Consider the following 18668-nt stretch of genomic DNA (forward strand, 5'->3'; position numbering starts at 1 on the left):
ATCTGTGTCTGTCTGTCTATCTATCTATTTGTCTGTCTGTCTGTCTATCTATCTATTTGTCTGTCTGTCTGTCTATCTATTTGTCTGTCTGTCTATCTATCTATCTATCTATCTATCTATCTATCTATCTATCTATCTATCTATCTATCTATCTATCTATCTGTGTCTGTCTATCTATCTGTCTGTCTGTCTGTCTGTCTGTCTGTCTATCTATCTATCTATCTGTGTCTGTCTGTCTATCTATCTATCTGTGTCTGTCTGTCTATCTATCTATCTATCTATCTATCTATCTATCTATCTATCTATCTATCTATCTATCTATCTATCTATCTATCTATCTATCTATCATATACACATATAAATATATAATATTCCATCTGTTCAGCAAAAGTTTATAAAATCTATACATTTACTGTCATCTATCATAACCTATCATAAAGCTACATTAAGCATGAAATTGTGAATAAAACAATTCTCATGACGAAATAAAAACCTTAGTTATGAAAATATGATATTAAAAAGACATAAAGCCGAACTCGCTGGACTGACTGGATCACACTTAAGGTCCCAGCAGGAGTTTTTTTCTCATCTTGAAGTAAAATCTGGTTAAACAGAAGACCCTATAAAAAAAAAAAAAAAGGCTAAAGCTCAGCATGACTGTAAAAACCATGAGGCTAGTGGGCAGAATTATTTCCCAGTGGTGTTATTACTGTCTTCCTTCCATTTGTGTTGTCCGTCTCCATAGATGTGCAGTATTTGGCAGGATGTGGGCAGGTTGTGTGATTGTAATGCTATAGAAAGCCTCCCTCATGCTCCTGTATCCCAAACAGCATTAAAACCTCTGCCATGTCAATCAGACCTTCAATTAGCTGCCTGAACTGTACCTACAGTTTAATTTGACTGACCGTATGATTGTACAAGCCTTATTTACTTATCAGGACATGGAATAGATACACCACTAAGACAAGATTGATTTTTTTTATTTATTGTTTTTTTTGGCTAGTCTACATGAACACCTCTTCTTCTTCTTCTTTCGGCTTTTCCCTTCAGGGGTGGCCACAGCAAATCATCTCTCTCCACCTATCCCTATCTTGTGCATCCTCAACACTTGCACCCACTAGCTTCATATCCTCATTTATTCCATCCATATACCTCCTATTTTGGCCTTCCTCTTTGCCTCCTGCCTGGCAGCTCCATGTCCAACATTCTCCTACCAATATCCTCACTGTCCCTCCTCTGAACATGTCCAAACCATCTTAATCTGGCATCCCCCCAAATGTCCAACATGAGCTGATGTACTCGTTCCTAATCCTGTCCAACCGTGTCACTCCCAAAGAGAACCTCAACATCTTCAGCTCTGCTACCTCCAGCTCTGACTCCTGTCTCTTCCTCAGTGACACTGCCTCTAAACCATACAGCATGGCCGGTCTCACCACTGTCTTGTACTCCTTCCCCTTGATTCTTGCTGAGATTTTTCTATCACACAGAACTCAGACACCTTTCTCCACCCATTCCAACCTGCCTGCACTCGCTTCTTTACCTCTTTCCCTCTCTCTCTATTACTCTCGACTGTTGACCCCAAGTACTTAAACCCCTGGGTCTACATGAACACCTATAGCTCAGATTTAACGAGTGTTAATGTGTAGATTCAAATCTAGACTAATTATCCACTTGCTAGAACCTTTTAATTTATTCCTTCTTGCGTTTATCCCTTGGTTTGTTGGTTTGTTTACATCTATAAGTTCAGTATAATTGCATGAGCCGTTGTACCAGGCTGAGTTATAAATCAGGATTCCTTTTCGGTAGAGACTCTGGTTTTAGATAAAGTTTGGATTAAATGTTTAGAATGAATATTTTCTCTGTACCGCCCACGCTGAGGTGATGGGTGCTTGGAAAGAATTGTCCAGGGGTCTAGTAACAGGTTCTCACACTGCCATTTTGCATCCCATTTCCTGTCCATTTCTTCAAGTTGAACTGTTTTCTTTTGCTGTCTGAGAAGTGAGCAAGTCAGATCTAGCATGAACGGCGATAAAACTTTAAAAGCACTGAAAGCAGTGATAGCCAGTCTACAGAGACAGGTGGAAAAATATCTATCAATCTAAGTATGTGTCTGTCTCTCTATTTATCTATCTGTCTGTTTATCTGTCTCTGTGTCTATTTATCTCTCTATCTGTCTGTCAGTATGATTGTCTGTCTGTCTGTCTGTCTGTCAGTATGTCTGACTGACTATTTATCTGTCTGTCTGTCTATCTATCTATCTATCTATCTATCTATCTATCTATCTATCTATCTATCTATCTATCTATCTATCTATCCATCCATCCATCTATCTATCTATCTACATACACACAGTATATACACTATATAATATTCTAGCTGTTCAGCAAAAGTTTATCATCAATAAGTTCTTATTCACAAGTCTATATATTTTAAATTCTTTTGCAATGCTAATAACCTTTTTGTCTGACCAATACATTAAAAAATGCTTTATTTCACAGATATTAAGCTGATTTGTGGTCACTGCTTATTTGGCTCCATAGAATTATTATTGCCATTTCCTAATATGGGACCTGTGATAGGAAGCGCTCACAGAGGCCCATTGAGCCAGGACTCCCGCTGCCCCGAGCAAGATATTTTTACAGTATAAGAATCTGAACTAAACAAAACAAAAAGCAAAGTATATGGGCAGACAGTGTGTCTATGATTCACAGGACTATTTCTATTATAAGATGTGTTACAAAGACCGGTAGAGAGAAAGCGGGATTGTGGAGATAATATTTGTACAGTAATTCACCATGTGTGCACCATGGTGACCTTTTTTTCCCACGCAAAGGCTGTGAAAAGAAGCAAATGTGTCTCTTTTCAATGCTCTCTTTATTCGGGCTACTCTCAGGTCTTCTCTGTGGTGTTTGAGATGCTCTTGGGCTAGTTATTTTGCTGAAACTTGTTATTCCTGGCTGATGGCAAAGGGAAACCCGTCTGCTGTGTCAAACTAAAGTTCTCAATGGTTAAAGCGAGTGTTTAGAGCGGGCTGCTAGGCCGTATGCTGGATGACTGTGCTGCTGAATCTTAACTACAGAGTTAGTGCGATAGCCTTTCAGGACTTAATCCTGTTCGACCTCCGTTAAAATCTATGGTCACAAGCCGCTGCTAGTTAAACAGCTTTCATTTCTGTAGGAAGCGATGTTATTTCTCTTTGTTTGTGCAATTTATAGACTCCAATATACCTTCTTCATTCACATTTGCACGCACACACACACACATGCAGAAAATGCTGTGTGATGGAAGGCGCATTGAGTGTTTAGATAATGGTATTGATTTTAGGCTTACACCCTAAAAGGCCTCATTTGCCCGTATAGAAGCATTAGCACCTGAGCAGAGTGTTATGTCTCTCTGCAGCGTGTGTTGTGTCTAGAGCTCTCAGCTTGTGCTCCGCTCAGCAATATCTCATTGGAACCACTATTTCAACCTGTTTTTTTATCTTTCCCGACAGACAAATATCCCATTCCTCCAGAACGTCTTGAATAACGACCAGTTTCTTTACGGCACCGTGGACACGCAGTTCATCGACGAGAACCAGGACCTTTTCAACCTCAAACCTGTTCAGAACCGAGCCCAGAAACTCCTACATTATCTGGGTAAGATGACACGAACGTAACAGATTTTTCCCGACTGACACATTTTTCTAACCGTAGTTTAATCCAGCGATGTTTGAGCGGTCAAGGTCACGAAATACGGCGTGTTGGAGAAAGCAAATGCATATGATCAAAAGCTTTCACTGCATGAGATCGATACACGTTTATTTTAATGGAAACTTCTCCTGGAAGCTGTTTTTCTTGACTTTCATCTTCATATTGATGCTTAGGTTCTTCAGATCATATTTTAAAGCTGGCTGGCTCGTCGTATCAAGCTTTTCCTGGCTGGCCTTTAGATAAAACAGCTGTAGCTTTGAACTTTCTGTCGGATGCAGCAGGATGTCTGCTGGCTGTCTAAATGTGTGTGTGTTTCTTTTCTAATCTCAGGTCATGTCATGGTGAATGGACCAACGACTCCCATCCCCGTAAAGGCTAAGCCTTCCTCCATTGATCCAGTCGTCCCATCGGTGCCTCTCGGTAAGCAATGCACCTACACGCACACATGCGTTCTGTCAATATGAACTCTGTGCAGATCCACTCAGACGAAATTAACGTTCAATCCCAGTCCCTTGTCATTCTACTGAGAAACCAGAAAAACACAAACTCCTCTCGTCCTCTCCAGCATACTAACAACATACTGTAAGACTCCTTCCTTTAATGTTAATGAAATGTCTCCAAACAAAAAAACAGCACCACATGCGTTATCAGTGTAAAAATCTGTTGATTATTAGTTTTAAAAGATGTGGAGCATCTGTCATACCAATTCCTGTGTAAGAGTCCCTGTGTTACTATAGAAATGTTAACACACAAGAAAGAATAGATGCATTTAAATCCAATTATAAATACATCTGTATATAAAATCATTCATCTTACATCTGGAATCCTACTTTACAGATGGTTACCTTCTGATCCAACATTCTATGCTTCATCTGTATCATTAAAATTAATGTTCAGGGCTGAAACTAATTATTTTAATTAATCTGTTGAAAAATGAATATACGAATCAATAAAAATAATCGAAAGTACTAAATACAAAAAAATATTCCTTATAAAATATTTGTATATTTTTTCTTTAACAAATACAACTACAGAAATTAAGCATTATTGAATAACAGGTCAGTTACGAAATGCAATATTACTGACGGCTAGCTAATCTGTCAGGATGTAATATGAAAGAATATTGGTGCAAAAATCATGCACACAAAATAATACAAGATTTTTTTTTTTTTAAACAATTTTTTTTATTGTATTTATTTATTTAAAATATTTACATTTTTTATTTTATTTATTTTATTTATTTTATTTTATTTTATTTTAAATGTAATTGGTTCCACACATTTTTGCAGCTACACATCAGTGTGATCAAATAGACCAATAATCGCAGTCACTGTATGGGGTTCCCTGTAATTTCTGATTTGCTGATTTGTTCAATTCCAGTCTACTCGCTATAGTCTATAGCAGGGGTGTCCAATCTTATCCACGAAGGGCCGGTGTGGTGCATGTTTTCATTCCAACTGAGCAGAAGCCACACCTGAGTCTACTGAAAGCTAAGATCTACTGATTAAACAGGTGGAATGAGGTGTAGCTCCTGCTTTATTGGTCTGAAAACCTGCACACACACCAGGCTGTTGTGGATAAGATTGGAAATCCCTGGTCTGTAATGTTATTCCTTAGCTGTCCCGCTAACTGAAATGCTAAATAAATTTTGCTTCCCATGTGTACACAAGCTGCGTCTTTTTTCTAATCTCTTATTCGGATTTCAATGCCTCAATTCAGGGAATCGATTCGGAATCATCTTTCAGCAGCATCGATGTGAACCAAAAGCAGGATGGTGACCTAATGACTCGATGTGTACTAAAAAATATACAGTACACTATGTACATTTTTCTTCTTCTTTCGGCTTTTCCCTTCAGCAGTGGCCACAGCAAGTCATCTCTCTCCACCTATCCCTATCTTCTGCATCCTCAACACTTGAACCCACTAGCTTCATATCCTCATTTATTCCATCCATATGCCTCCTCTTTGGCCTTCCTCTTTGCCTCCTGCCTGGCAGCTCCTCTTCTACCAATATACTCACTGTCCCTCCTCTGAACATGTCCATACCATCTTAATCTGGCCTCTAATTAACTTCGTCGCCCAAACGTCCAACATGAGCCATCCCTCTGATGTACTCGTTCCTAATCCTGTCCAGCCGTGTCACTCCCAAAGAGAACCTCAAGATCTTTAGCTCTGCTACCTCCAGCTCTGACTCCTGTCTCTTCCTCAGTGACACTGTCTCTAAACCATATAGCATATCCGGTCTCACCACTGTCTTGTACACCTTCCCCTTGATTCTCGCTGATATTTTTCTAACACAAGTACACTGTGTACAATAATAAAATCAAACGATGTAGCATTACTGCAGTATAAAAACTAATTGATCAGACAGCTGGTGCGGATGCTGCAGCCGAACCCTGCGTAATGCGTTATTCTGTTTCACTTACATGCATTATTAATGCGGGATATCAATTATGAATAAAATATGCAAATGCAAAAATACAGTGTGTTAATGACTAGTGTTAATAGTTTTACCTTGAAGTGAGACAATCTTTTTGTTAAAGACAGATTACTGACTGGACCACTTTCTCAGATGTTTTATTCTAAAGGAAATGATGTGCTTGCCACAGTGTACATCATAATGTCAACTAATCGATAATGAAATCCAGTGGTGAACTCTTTATTATTAAATTTGATCCATCTTGCTGATTATTTTCAGCAGACCTCATTATTTGGTTTTCAGTGGTGTCCAATACTTATTAATGGTCCAGGTATGCTATGGAGAGAATATCTTTGCTGGACAGTGCAGAATATTCCTGCAGGACCTGCATGGCTGTACTGTACTTCACCATTTAAATGTTTTGGCTCAAAGATGAGACAAAATTCTATATACTAACAATTCCTTGGTGAAGAAATTTACTATTCAGACTGTTTACCTTCATCTTTATAAATCTTTCATGATGTTAAACCTACTTGTGAGTGTCTGGAGTTATTGGGACAGTTCCTTGTCAGACCCCTAGGGGGTTTTGGCAAGTGGTTTATTTATTATTATTGTGCTATTTCTACATTGGTGGTGCCATGCCCTCACCTGTCCCTTGTTTTTCCTTGATGTGCCGCTCTATATATGTTTGTCCTGTCTTGGTCAGTATCAGTCATTATGCTTATATACACCGATCAAGAAAAACATTGTGAGCAGTGCCAGGTGAAGTGAATAAGACTGATGATCTCCTCATCATGGCACCTGTTAGTGGGTGGGATATATTAGGCAGCAAGTGAACATTTTGTCCTCAAAGTTGATGTGTAGCAGGAAAAATGGACAAGCGTAAGGATTTGAGCGAGTTTGACCAAAAGGGCCAAATTGTGATGGATAGACCACTGGATCAGAGCATCTCCAAAACTGCAGCTCTTGTGGGGTGTTCCCGGTCTGCAGTGGTCAGTATCTTTCAAAAGTGGTCCAAGGAAGGAACAGTGGTGAACCAGCGACAGGGTCATGGGCGGCCAAGGGTCACTGACGCACGTGGGGAACGAAGGCTGGCCCATGTGATCTGATCCCACAGATGAGCTACTGTTGCTCAAATTGCTGAAGAAGGTAATTCTGGTTCTGATAGAAAGGTGTCAGAATACACAGTGCATCGCAGTTTGTTGTGTATGGGGCTGTATAGCTGCAGACCATTCAGGGTGCCCATGCTGGCCCCTGTGCACCACCGAAAGCACCAACGGGCATGTGAGCATCAGAACTGGACCACGGATCAGTGGAAGAAGGTGGCCTGATCTACTGAATCACGTTTTCTTTTACATCACGTAGATAGCTGGGTGAGTGTGTGTCCCTTACCTGGGGAATACATGGCACCAGGATGCACTATGTGAAGAAGACAAGCCGGCGGAGGCAGTATCATGCTTTGGGCAATGTTCTGCTGGGAAACCTTGTGTCCTGCCATCCATGTGGATGTGGAGAATAATGCACCATGCCACAAAGCAAAAATCCTTCAGGAATGGTTTGATGAACACAACAACTAGTTTGTGGAGCTGACTTGGCCTCTAAATTTCTCAGATCTCAATCCAATCGAGCATCTGTGTGATGTGCTGGACAAACAAGTACAATCCATGGAGGCCCCACCTCGCATCTTATAGGACTTAAAGGATCTGCTGCTAACATCTTGCTGCCAGATCCCACAGCACACCTTCAGGGTTTTTTGGCCGTCTCGTTCGTTACAGTGAGCTACTCTAAGGATTTTTGGCTAGTTGGAATAATCAGAGTTTAAACCTCAATAACGTTCATACATTTCGAAACAATATGGCTACCACATACCAGTTCGTCTTGGCGCATCTTAGGGTTTAGTTTCCTCGGTCAGCCTTAACTCATGATTAATGACATGGATTGCAGAGGTTGAGGCATGATCGACCATGGCCAGGAGGTCGAGTTAAAATATTCATCTCTATGTCTCGACACAAACCTTATACAGTGCTCTCCAGCTTCACTGTGTCATAACCCTAGCCAAGCAGAGTTTGTTAATAATAAAGCCACGCATCGTATTGAATTCTGGACATTTTTCCTCAGGCTTTCGTTATCTCCATTTCTTCTGCATCGGATTTCTCATTACGACATTGAACACCGTTGAAGAATGAGAAAATATGCCTGTGCTATTTTCCTTTTTTAGGCTGTAAAAGCAAAGCTTGAGAGTAAATGTGCTGGCAGTGTCTTCCTGTCACATCACACAACCACAAGAATAATGAATATACAGCGTGAATAAATTAATATTTCAATTGGAACTGAGTTTATGATGCAGTTTTCCTTTAGATAAACCTATAATTTGATCATTTGTGCCACAAAAATGGTGCATTAACCACAAAAAGTTATCACTTTCTAACACAAAGAAAAATACCAGAAGGCAGAGTATTGATTTTACCGTCAACTTCACCATCAGTGTTTATTTGCAAGAATTATTTGACCTTTTTTTAGCGCTTATATTCATAATTTCTCCTTCCCTTATGGCACTTTTTGTCAAGCTCTCTTATTTTCAGCCTCCTCTGGTTGTACACAACTTAGAAATATTGTCACGAAGCAGCTTTACAGACCTCCAGATGTCGTTCTGCAACCCCGGCGGTAGATTGTTAGTTCAGGAACATTTGCAATCTCTCATGCAGTTTCGCTGAACATCATTGTTTTGTTTTGTGTCCTTAAAGAGAACGGGATATGCTACAAAAGTGTGCGATTTCTTGTTAAATCATGTTTGACAGAATGGAATGACACAATATTAGATCATGTTTTGCATATTTCCTATTTTTGTGTCATATTTTTATTTTCTTCCAGTGTTGCGTGACATCTTGCAGAATATTGCATATATAGGCTCAGGATTATATCAGGCATGTCCATGACAACTTTCTGATGTTTTTTTTAAGCATTGTTATTATTTATCTTTTATTTTCTAATGAGAAAGTTCTCAAAAATTATAATGATATTAAGGTTTGCTTATCGAAAGGTTCTTCTGGTGCAAACAAAGCTCACATTGTTTGTGTTGTAGTGTCATGTTTGCATCGACTGATTTAAAATTGCGTGATGGGTACAGAAATATCAATGTGTGGCTTGCAGAGACCAATCCAGGTGTGTGTGTGTGAGAGAGATAGAGAAAGAGAGAGGGGAGAGAGAGGGGGGGGGGAGTGAGTGAGCGAGAGAGAGACAGAGTGAGTAAGACTGAGGGAGAGAGGGAGAGAGAGTAAGTAAGAGGGAGGGAGGGAGGGAGGGAGGGCAGGAGAGAGTGAGAGGGAGAGACAGTTGGGGAGAGAGACAGAGTGAGTAAGGCTGACGGGGAGAGAGGTGGAGAGATAGGGAGAGAGAGTAAGTGAGAGTGGGAGGGCAGGAGAGAATGAGAGGGAGAGACAGTTGGAGAATGTGAGAGCGAGAAAAAGCAAGAGTGAGAGAAGGAGGGCAGGAGAGAGAGACAGAGAGAGTGAGTGAGAGAGGGAGGGCAGGAGAGAGAGAGAGAGTAAGTGAGAGAGAGAAGGTGAGAGAGGGAGGGCAGGAGAGAGAGAGAGAGAGAGAGAGTAAGTAAGAGTGAGAGAGAGAAGGTGAGAGAGGGAGGGCAGAAGAGAGAGAGAGAGTAAGAGAGTGAGAGAGAGAAGGCGAGAGAGTGAGAGGGAGAGACAGGTGGAGAATGAGTAAGAGTGAGAGGTAGAGAGAGGTGAAGCATGAGGGCAAGAGAAAGCGAGATAGAGGAAGGGGGGGTACACTATCCACTACAAGTACAGAATGCATGTGAATTATTGTGCTATTAAAATGATGATGATTCTACTTTGTGGTTCTTTACAGTCCGGTGATTCAGGTAATGTTTGTATTATTGATTACTCTGTGTGTGTGTGTGTGTGTACACATGTGTGTGTGTGTGTGTGTACATACACATTCTAGGATCTCCTCCAACGGGTTTTAGAGATGTCTTGCTGAAAGAAGGCCCTGAAGGCTTTGCCAAAGCGGTGCGCTCACACAAAGGTCTGCTTTTGATGGACACGACCTTCAGAGATGCCCACCAGTCTCTCCTGGCCACTCGGGTGCGCACTCATGACCTTAAAAAGATTTCACCTTTCGTGGCTCACAACTTCAGCAGCCTCTTCAGCCTGGAAAACTGGGGAGGTACGTCATCCATTTCTAACTCTTTCTCAAGCTATTTATTTATTTATTTTTTATTGCACAGCTTTCACCGGTAGCCTTTTTCATTGGATTATTAATAATGAAGACTTTTGCTTCATGCTTTATTCTAGATACCCTTCAGGTAGTGACGATGATTGGTGGGGGGTCTGTAACCCTTTCTATGAAAGATTATAAGGCATTATATTCGTTTTATAAAATTATATTATCAATTCTCTCTTCACATAGTGGACAGTGATATGAGGAGATATGATGATGATGATGATATTCTGTCATAACGATGTAAGTAACTACTTATAAACACATTATAACACATTGTATCTCATCATAGTCCGCTATGCAAAGGGAAATTTGATGTTATAAAGTGTTATGACCACTACTTACTGTGTGGTGCTAGCTCAAGTGGTTATGGCTGGGTCGTTGACTGGAAATTCAGGGTTCAAGCCACCATTGGGCCCTTGGGTAAGGCCCCCAGCTCAAGGGGCAATGCATCATGGCTGACCCTGCACTGTGACCCTAACCCCCAAGGATGGGATATGCGAAGAAAAGGATTTCACTGTGCAGTAATGTATATGTGACAAATAAAGAGTAACGATATGAATGTGTCGATTGTTTAGAATGAATCTGACCTTCACCAAAATGGCCTTTTCTTTTTTCTTTTAAGTTTCTGTGCTGCCCATTAAACATTTCTCTGCATTATTAATAAAAGCGTTCCCACATAAGCGGCTCCTCCGTAAGGGTCCGAAGAAGTGCTCTTAATTTCAACTTAATTATTTACATTTAAATGAAATATTCATGCTGGACATATTAGGTTCGATCGCAAGATGACCGAAGGGAACGGTCAAAGGGATGATTTGTGTCTTCTCTCTCTCTCTTTTTTTGGGCACCCCATTAAATTTCCCCTCACACTGAGCTCTCTGCTCAGATTATGCAGTTGTAGGTTTGACCCTTTAGCTGAAGGTTCACTTGTCCAGGTTGTTAATAGAAATGTTGTCTTTCTTGCTCTAATGCTCAAGGGATGCTTAAACTCCATGTGTTTGTGCTTCTAGACTGGAGTTTTTGTATTCATGCGTTCCCGAGGTTACCTCAGGAGCAGGAGGAGAAATAGAAAATAGAGATGTTTATGGTATATCATGGTATGGTTTAAAAGGAAAGAATTAAACAAAGAGTTATGTCTGTACCACTTTTCTCCAGGTGCTACATTTGATGTGGCAATGCGCTTCTTATGCGAGTGTCCTTGGAAGAGGTTGCAGGAGCTCCGTTCCCTCATCCCCAATGTTCCCTTCCAGATGCTTCTGAGAGGAGCCAACGCTGTGGGATACACAAACTACCCCGACAATGCAGTCTACAAGTCAGCACCACGCACCCACACACCCTCCACCTCGGCTTCAGTGTACCACTGAAAGCCCAGGCCATAAGGGTGCTTTCACGTTTGGTCCTGTTTGATTGGAAGCAAATAATTCAAGAGAATCTGATGGATAGTTAGATAGATGGAGTCGCTCGACTGGAACGACGTGAGAAAGTGATCCATACCGGATTCAGCTGCAGGAAGTGAACCGGAGCTGCTGTGTATTTCGAGTCGCATAGGAATTTTTTCCCCCACCGTTGTCAGTTGCTAAACCTGTCTGTCCATCTTTCTGTCTGTCTATCAGTCTTTCTGTCTGTCTGTCTATCTATCTATCTGTCTGTCTGCCTGTACCAAACTGTCTGTCTATTTGTCTGTCAATCTGTCTGTCTATCAATCTGTCTGTCTGTCTGTCTGTCAGTCTATTTGTCAGTCTGTTTGTCCATCAATCTGTCCATCTATCTATATGGGTATGACAGTTTTAGCTTTATTGACGATTCATTCATTCATTCATTCACTCACTTATTTGTTTATTGATTGATTGATTGATCACCTAACAAATGACTCAAAAGAATCCATGTTGCTCTCATTCAGACTGTGAAAGCACCCTAAAAGTGTTTAAATGAAAAAAAATGTTAATTCGTAAAATTCCTAGTTGTTTAATTCTACACTGTAGTGACATGAATGGTCCCTGACATGATGACTTGGTTCCAGGTTCTGCGAAGTGGCCAAAGAGAACGGCATGGACATCTTCCGTGTCTTTGACTCTCTGAACTACCTTCCCAACATGCTGCTGGGGATGGAGGCGGCCGGGGCAGCGGGGGGTGTGGTGGAAGCGGCCATCTCTTACACGGGCGACGTCTCTGACCCCATGAGACAGAAATACTCGCTGGATTACTATATGAAGCTGGCTGAAGAACTCGTGAAGGCTGGAACGCATATACTTTGCATAAAGGTACAAGCTCTTTAGTTCTAAGTATGATGAACATCATCTTCATCTTCACTGTTCTGAAGTTCTTCCTGTTCCTTATATTCCTTACGGTCCCTTTCACACGCTGTCCTCAGTGGTGCTTTTGCCACCCACTCATATAATACCCTGCTGATCTACTGTCTGTCTCATTTAAAAACACACACACACTCTGTAACAATCTCTATCCTCTTTCTCTGATTTGCTCCAGGATATGGCCGGGTTGCTGAAACCAGAAGCAAGCCGCTTGCTGGTTGGTGCACTGAGGGACCGTTTTCCGGACACGCCCATTCACGTGCACACTCACGACACGGCGGGCGCCGGTGTGGCAGCCATGTTGGCGTGTGCGGAAGCCGGAGCTGACATCGTGGACGTCGCAGTGGACTCCATGGCTGGCATGACCTCCCAGCCCAGCATGGGCGCCATCGTCGCCTGCACCAAGGGAAACAAACACGACACAGGTGAGACCGGCTGAGCGCTTGGACCTTTCTTTAAAGGTGCAGTTTGTTACTTTGCATTTTTTTTTTTTTTTTTTTTTAGAACTTTATAATCGTATATTCCAAATACCCTTAAGAAGGATGAGTAGCTTCATCATCATCATCATCATCATCGTCAGCCAGTGGATTTTTGTATTTTGTATTTCTTTTTCTTTTTTTTTTCTTTTCTGGCCCAGAAATGAGCTCTGCCCTCTAAATGTATTTTTAAAAAATTTTTTATTTATACGAAGCTGTATTATCAACATCCTCATGCAGTGGATCTATCTATCTGTGTGTGTAAGGGTTTTTTTGGGGAACAGATTCACTCTTATATTGTAAACATTTGTTGCAGCCTCTTGGTTGTTACAGAAGCACACTTACCCCTGCTTTAATGTCGCCTGTACTAAAGCACCCCAATCAGCCCAAGTGGCCCAATTCAGATAACCACGCACACTCCAGTCATCCCATTTTCATAACCACATGCACTTGTGGCTGTTTGTGTAATTTTTGCAGCTTTTCTTTCCCTTTTTTTTGCGTTCACATTCTCCACCTCTCCGAGGGCGAGCCGGGATGAAGAATGTCAGCCGTTACAGAACCAGCTCCTGAACAGAACACGGCAGCACAGAGCATGCACATGAGCCAGGGAGAGAAAGACTGCGTGGGGAGAGAGAAGGCGAGTGTGGAGGAAAAGTGACTGCGTAGGGGTGAGGGCAAGAAAAGGGCAGCAGGAAGGGTCAGAATGCACGAGGCATCATTTGGATATGCTGAGTGACCATGTGACCTTTCCTTAATTGTGACATTACAGCAACCGCTGGTGCTTAACCTCGTCTTATGAGCTTGGCAAGTTGCCACATGTGAGAGTGTGAGAAAGAGAGAGAGAGAAAGGGTGTGTGTGTGTATGAGTGTGAGAGAGAAAGAGTGTGTGTGGGAGAGAGAGTGTGTGTGTGTGTGGGAGAGACAGTGTGTGTGGGAGAGAGAGAGTGTGTGTGTGTGTGTGAGAGAGAGAGAGAGAGAAAGAGAGTGTGAGAGAGAGAGTGACAGTGTGTGTGTGTGTGTGTGAGAGAGAGAGAAAGAGAATGTGAGAGAGAGTGACAGTGTGTGTGTGAGAGAGAGAGAGAGAGAGAGAGAGAATGTGTGAGAGAGAGAGAGAATGTGAGAGAGAGAGAGTGTGTGTGTGAAACTGTGTGTGAGAGAGAGGGAGTATGCATATGAGTGTAAAAGAGGAGAGTATGTGTGAGAGAGAGAGAGTGTGTATGTGTGTATGAGTGTGTGAGGGAGAGAGAGAAAGAGGGAGAGCGAGTGTGTGAGAGAGGGAGAGAGATTGTGTGTGTTTTTATGAGAGAGAGTGTTTGTGTGAGGTAAATAGAGTGTGTGTGTTTGTGTGAGGGAAAGAGAGAGAGATTTTGTGTGTGTGTTTGTGTTAGTTAATTTAAATTAATCAGTTGGCACCTGAACCGGTGTTTTCTGACGTACTTAAAACCAAAAATAAAACACTGAAAAGACATTAAAAGACCTTAAAATGCTCCGTAAAAACACAAACAGTGGAAGTAATCTGGAGCAGTGAATAAAAGCATGAAAAACTGTTTCTCTCTGTGAACAAAAAGGACAATCATGTGCAATATCAGGATTTAAAACAGAAATAAAAGAGTTCACAGAGATAATACAGTGTAAAATCCTCCATTGAAGGTCGGCAGCTTTTTTAGTTAACGGTGGTTTATACAGTGCGTCCACTCCGGTTTAAAATCATCAGTAAAACCATGTACACTTCTCCATGGGGTGTCCACCCTCCCACTCAGCTTTTTCTTGTTTAAAACCTTTACACACGCTCTGTAGAGCAGCTTCCCCGACACTGACCCAAAGTCCATCTCCCCTTCACCCCGGCACTCCAGGAGGGGGCCCGCACACCCGTCGAGGTCAGGAGAGATGTTCAGCTGGGGAAAGGGTTCGTCCTCTGTAGGACCAGTCTCTGTGTGTGAATAGTCCATTAGCTGAACACGCTCCTCTGATGTCAATGCAGAGTTCCAGCGGTGTAGGAGCTGATTGACAACACGCAGGGACCGCAGTCCCATACGCGCTGCCAGGTCCTCTGCCCTCGACAAGTCCGACCCCGCGATGTTCACAAGCTCCCAGAGCGTTATAATCCCTGAGGAGATGAGAGTTCTGGACAGTGCACGGTCACACTGGAGATGTCCAGTCTCCTGCCGTACACCAGAGGTTCCTCCAGCAGCCAGTGTAGCGTTCTACAGCCCTTGTTTTGTTTCTTAAAACAGTTCCAAATTTTAAAAAATCCACGGTAAAAGGCTGGTAGTCCAGAAATGTCCAGCATTTTTGTGTCCATTAAAAACAACGCTCTGTCCAGCCCCAGTCCTTGAACTGTGCGTAGTAGTCCACTGGCTGCTGCTCTCCATACTAAGCCTCCGGGTCCAGTGAGGAGTCTCTGGATGAAGTGGAGGCGGAAGGCTGCGGCTCTGCTGGACAGCTGGACCAGCCCCTGTCCTCCTTCCTCCTTTGGCAGATGAAGCGCACACTGTGGAATCCAGTGTAGACCGTCCCAGAAGAAGTCCACCAGCAGGGCCTGGATGTTTGCCAGCAGGTTCGGCGGCGGATCCACGCATGCCAGCTTGTGCCGGAGGGACGACGCGGCGAGGTTGTTGATGACCAGCGTTCTCCCCCTGTAGGACATCTTTGGAACCAGCCGCTTCCACCTGCTCAGTCTGCCCTTCACGTGCTCTACAGAACCTTCCCAGTTTTTACTTAAAAACTCATTGTTCCCCAGGTAGACACCCAAGTATTTAAAACCACCTCTTTTCCACGCTAAGCCTCCTGGTAGTGACGGTTGCCCACCTCCCCACTCCCCAACTAAAATGGCTTCACTTTTAGACCAGTTAACCTTGGTGGAGGATAAAATTTGAAAGTCATTTAAAATATCAGTTAAAACATTGACATCATTTTGTGTGTTTATCATCACTACCAGATCATCTGCATAAGCTGATAAACATATTGAGGCATTAGCATGTGGCATATTAAAACCAGAGAGATTACTTCTTAGCTTATTTAAGAGAGGTTCAATAGCTAGAGAGTACAACATTCCAGAGAGGGAACAGCCCTGCCTGATCCCTCTGTACACTCTAAAAGGAGCACATAAACCACCGTTAACCTTCAGTACACTCTCAATGTTACTGTACAACACCTTGATCATGGCTATAAAACCTGGAACCCGAAGGCTTCCAGCACCTTCCACAAATATTCATGTTCAACCCGGTCAAAAGCCTTTTCCTGATCTAGAGAAATCAGACCAGTTTTTAAGCCCAATAGCCTAGAGACGTCCAAAATGTCACAAATTAGATACACATTATCGAATATGGACCTATCAGGCACACAGTACGTCTGGTCCTGATGAATGAGCTGCTCCATTACCTTAGTCAGTCTCGAGGCTAATGCTTTTGAGAGCAGCTTGCAGTCAGTGCACAGTAGTGAGACCGGGTGCCAGTTTTTCAGGTGGGTCAGGTCTCCCTTCTTCGGTAGCAGGGTCAGGACGGCCCTCCTGCAGCTCAACGGGAGTTCACCTCTCTGTACGCTGTCCCGTAGGACATCTAGCACGTCCTGCCCTATGACGGCCCAGAATGCCTTGTAGAACTCGACAGGGAGACCGTCTATACCTGACGCCCGTCCATTCTCCATCCCCTGGAGAGCCTCATGAACCTCCTCCAGTGTCAGCTCCCTGTCTAGCTCTCTCGCCGCTTGCTCAGAGAGCTTTGGCAGGTCCATGAGGAAGCTGTCCTCCACCGCTTGTGCCCCTGACCACTCACTGCTGTACAGCTTCGAGTAGAAGCTTACTGTCTGCTGGCGAATTTCAGTGGGCTCAGATACGAGATCCCCTGATTCTGTTTGCACAGCATGTATAAATCTTTTCTGTCCATTCTTCTGCTCTAAACTGAAAAAGAACTTTGAAGGAGCATCCATCTCAGCAGTGCTTTTAAAGCGTGAGCGGACCAGCGCCCCCTGTGCTGTAATGTCTAACAGGTCGTTCATTTTGGATTTTTTACGTTTGAGGGCTTCAATATGCCCTCGATTTCCAGTGGCCTCCAAACGCTGGAGCTCCACTATTTCTATCTCCAGAGCTTTCAGAGATCTAACAATGTCTCTTGTGACATTGAGAGTGTACTGTTGACAGAATTCTTTGACTTGTGCTTTTGTCACATCCCACCACAGCTGAAGTGAACTAAAAGCTGCCTTCTCATGTTTAAAACAATTCCATACAAAAATAAAAGACTCCCTAAAATTAGCATCTTCTAAAAGAGCAGTGTTAAAATGCCAGTAGGCACTCCTAGGTTTAACCTTCTCTTTAGTAATAGTACACTGTACCATACTGTGGTCAGAGATACCTACTGGAACAATAAAACACTTTGTAAAAAACGTCAGCTGATGCTTAAAACCATAAAAACGATCTAATCTCGCCAGGGAGAGTGTGTTATCTATGGCATGGGCCCACGTGTACTGTCTCTTGTTCTTATGAAAAGTTCTCCATATGTCGCTCAACTCGTGGGCCTCCACCATCTCCCACAGACGCTTACGGGAAGCCATGTGAGGTCCTGTGTGGTTCCGGTCTAAAATATCTGTAGTACAGTTAAAATCACCACCCAGAATTAAAATTTCTGCAGTGTTGCAGTCAGCAATGACATTGTTCAGAGTATCTAAAAACATCATCCTCTCCACTGCACTGGTGGGAGTGTACACACAAATAAAAACTAAAACCTCATTCTCATAAAAAGTTTTCACTTTTAAAAGCCTCCCATTTAAAAATTCTTCAACTGAATAAGAACAAGGAATAAAACTGCGAGCAAAGAGCAAGGCGACTCCACCACTGAGCGTTGTGTTATGGCTTAAAATCACCAACCCATCCCACTCCTTCACCCAATCAGCAGCATTGCTGGTATCGCTGTGGGTTTCTTGCAGCATGACAACGTCAATGTGCTTCTGCTTTAAAACTTCATACAGTTTAGCTCTCTTGATTTGCTCTCTTGCCCCATTAATATTTAAACTCGCAATATTAACTCCTTTCATAAAAATAAACAAAATAAATAAAATTAAACAGAGGGTAAAAACCACTCTACCATAAAAAAACACCACACTAGTCGTCATCATCAGAGTTTTCCTTATTCACTCTTGTGATCAGTTTCTTCAGACGGAAAATTTCAACATCAATGAATGCACCTTCTCTTCTGAAGAACTTAACGTCGTGAATAAACTGCTTACGGTCTGGGAAAAACTCTTCCAATGCTACATTTTTCTGCCATTTGGTGTTCCTTAAAAACTCTTTAATATCATCAGCGCTGTACACAACATTAACCTGTTCCTCCTGAGAATCGAACATTAAAACAGAGTCTGACATGCAGTCATCACTGTCTGATTCTCGTTCCCCCATCTTTGTGTCCTTTTTTGCCTGCTTTTTTCCCCGTCCCTTACCTTGCTTTTTCCTTTTATTCGGCACTTTAAAGACGGGCTCATCCACCATATCCACGTCTCCCCCGTCCCCCTGCACTGGTGTAGTGTCCGGTGTGTCCGGGCG

General features: G+C 42.6%; 1 protein-coding gene across 2 annotated transcripts in view; it reads left to right on the plus strand.

Moving 5' to 3' along the window:
• Positions 1–18668, plus strand: part of pcxa (pyruvate carboxylase a) — a 162548-nt gene that overhangs the window by 119970 nt on the left and 23910 nt on the right. For both annotated transcript variants that reach the window (XM_058415127.1, XM_058415126.1), the window contains exons 11-16: positions 3494–3638; positions 4023–4112; positions 10075–10296; positions 11506–11662; positions 12371–12611; positions 12835–13084. In XM_058415127.1, coding sequence (XP_058271110.1) covers positions 3494–3638; positions 4023–4112; positions 10075–10296; positions 11506–11662; positions 12371–12611; positions 12835–13084 — 1105 coding nt within the window. The remainder of the gene's footprint in view (positions 1–3493; positions 3639–4022; positions 4113–10074; positions 10297–11505; positions 11663–12370; positions 12612–12834; positions 13085–18668) is intronic.

The sequence above is a fragment of the Hemibagrus wyckioides genome, linkage group LG18 (assembly GCF_019097595.1).
Source record: "Hemibagrus wyckioides isolate EC202008001 linkage group LG18, SWU_Hwy_1.0, whole genome shotgun sequence".
NCBI classification, from domain to species: domain Eukaryota; kingdom Metazoa; phylum Chordata; class Actinopteri; order Siluriformes; family Bagridae; genus Hemibagrus; species Hemibagrus wyckioides.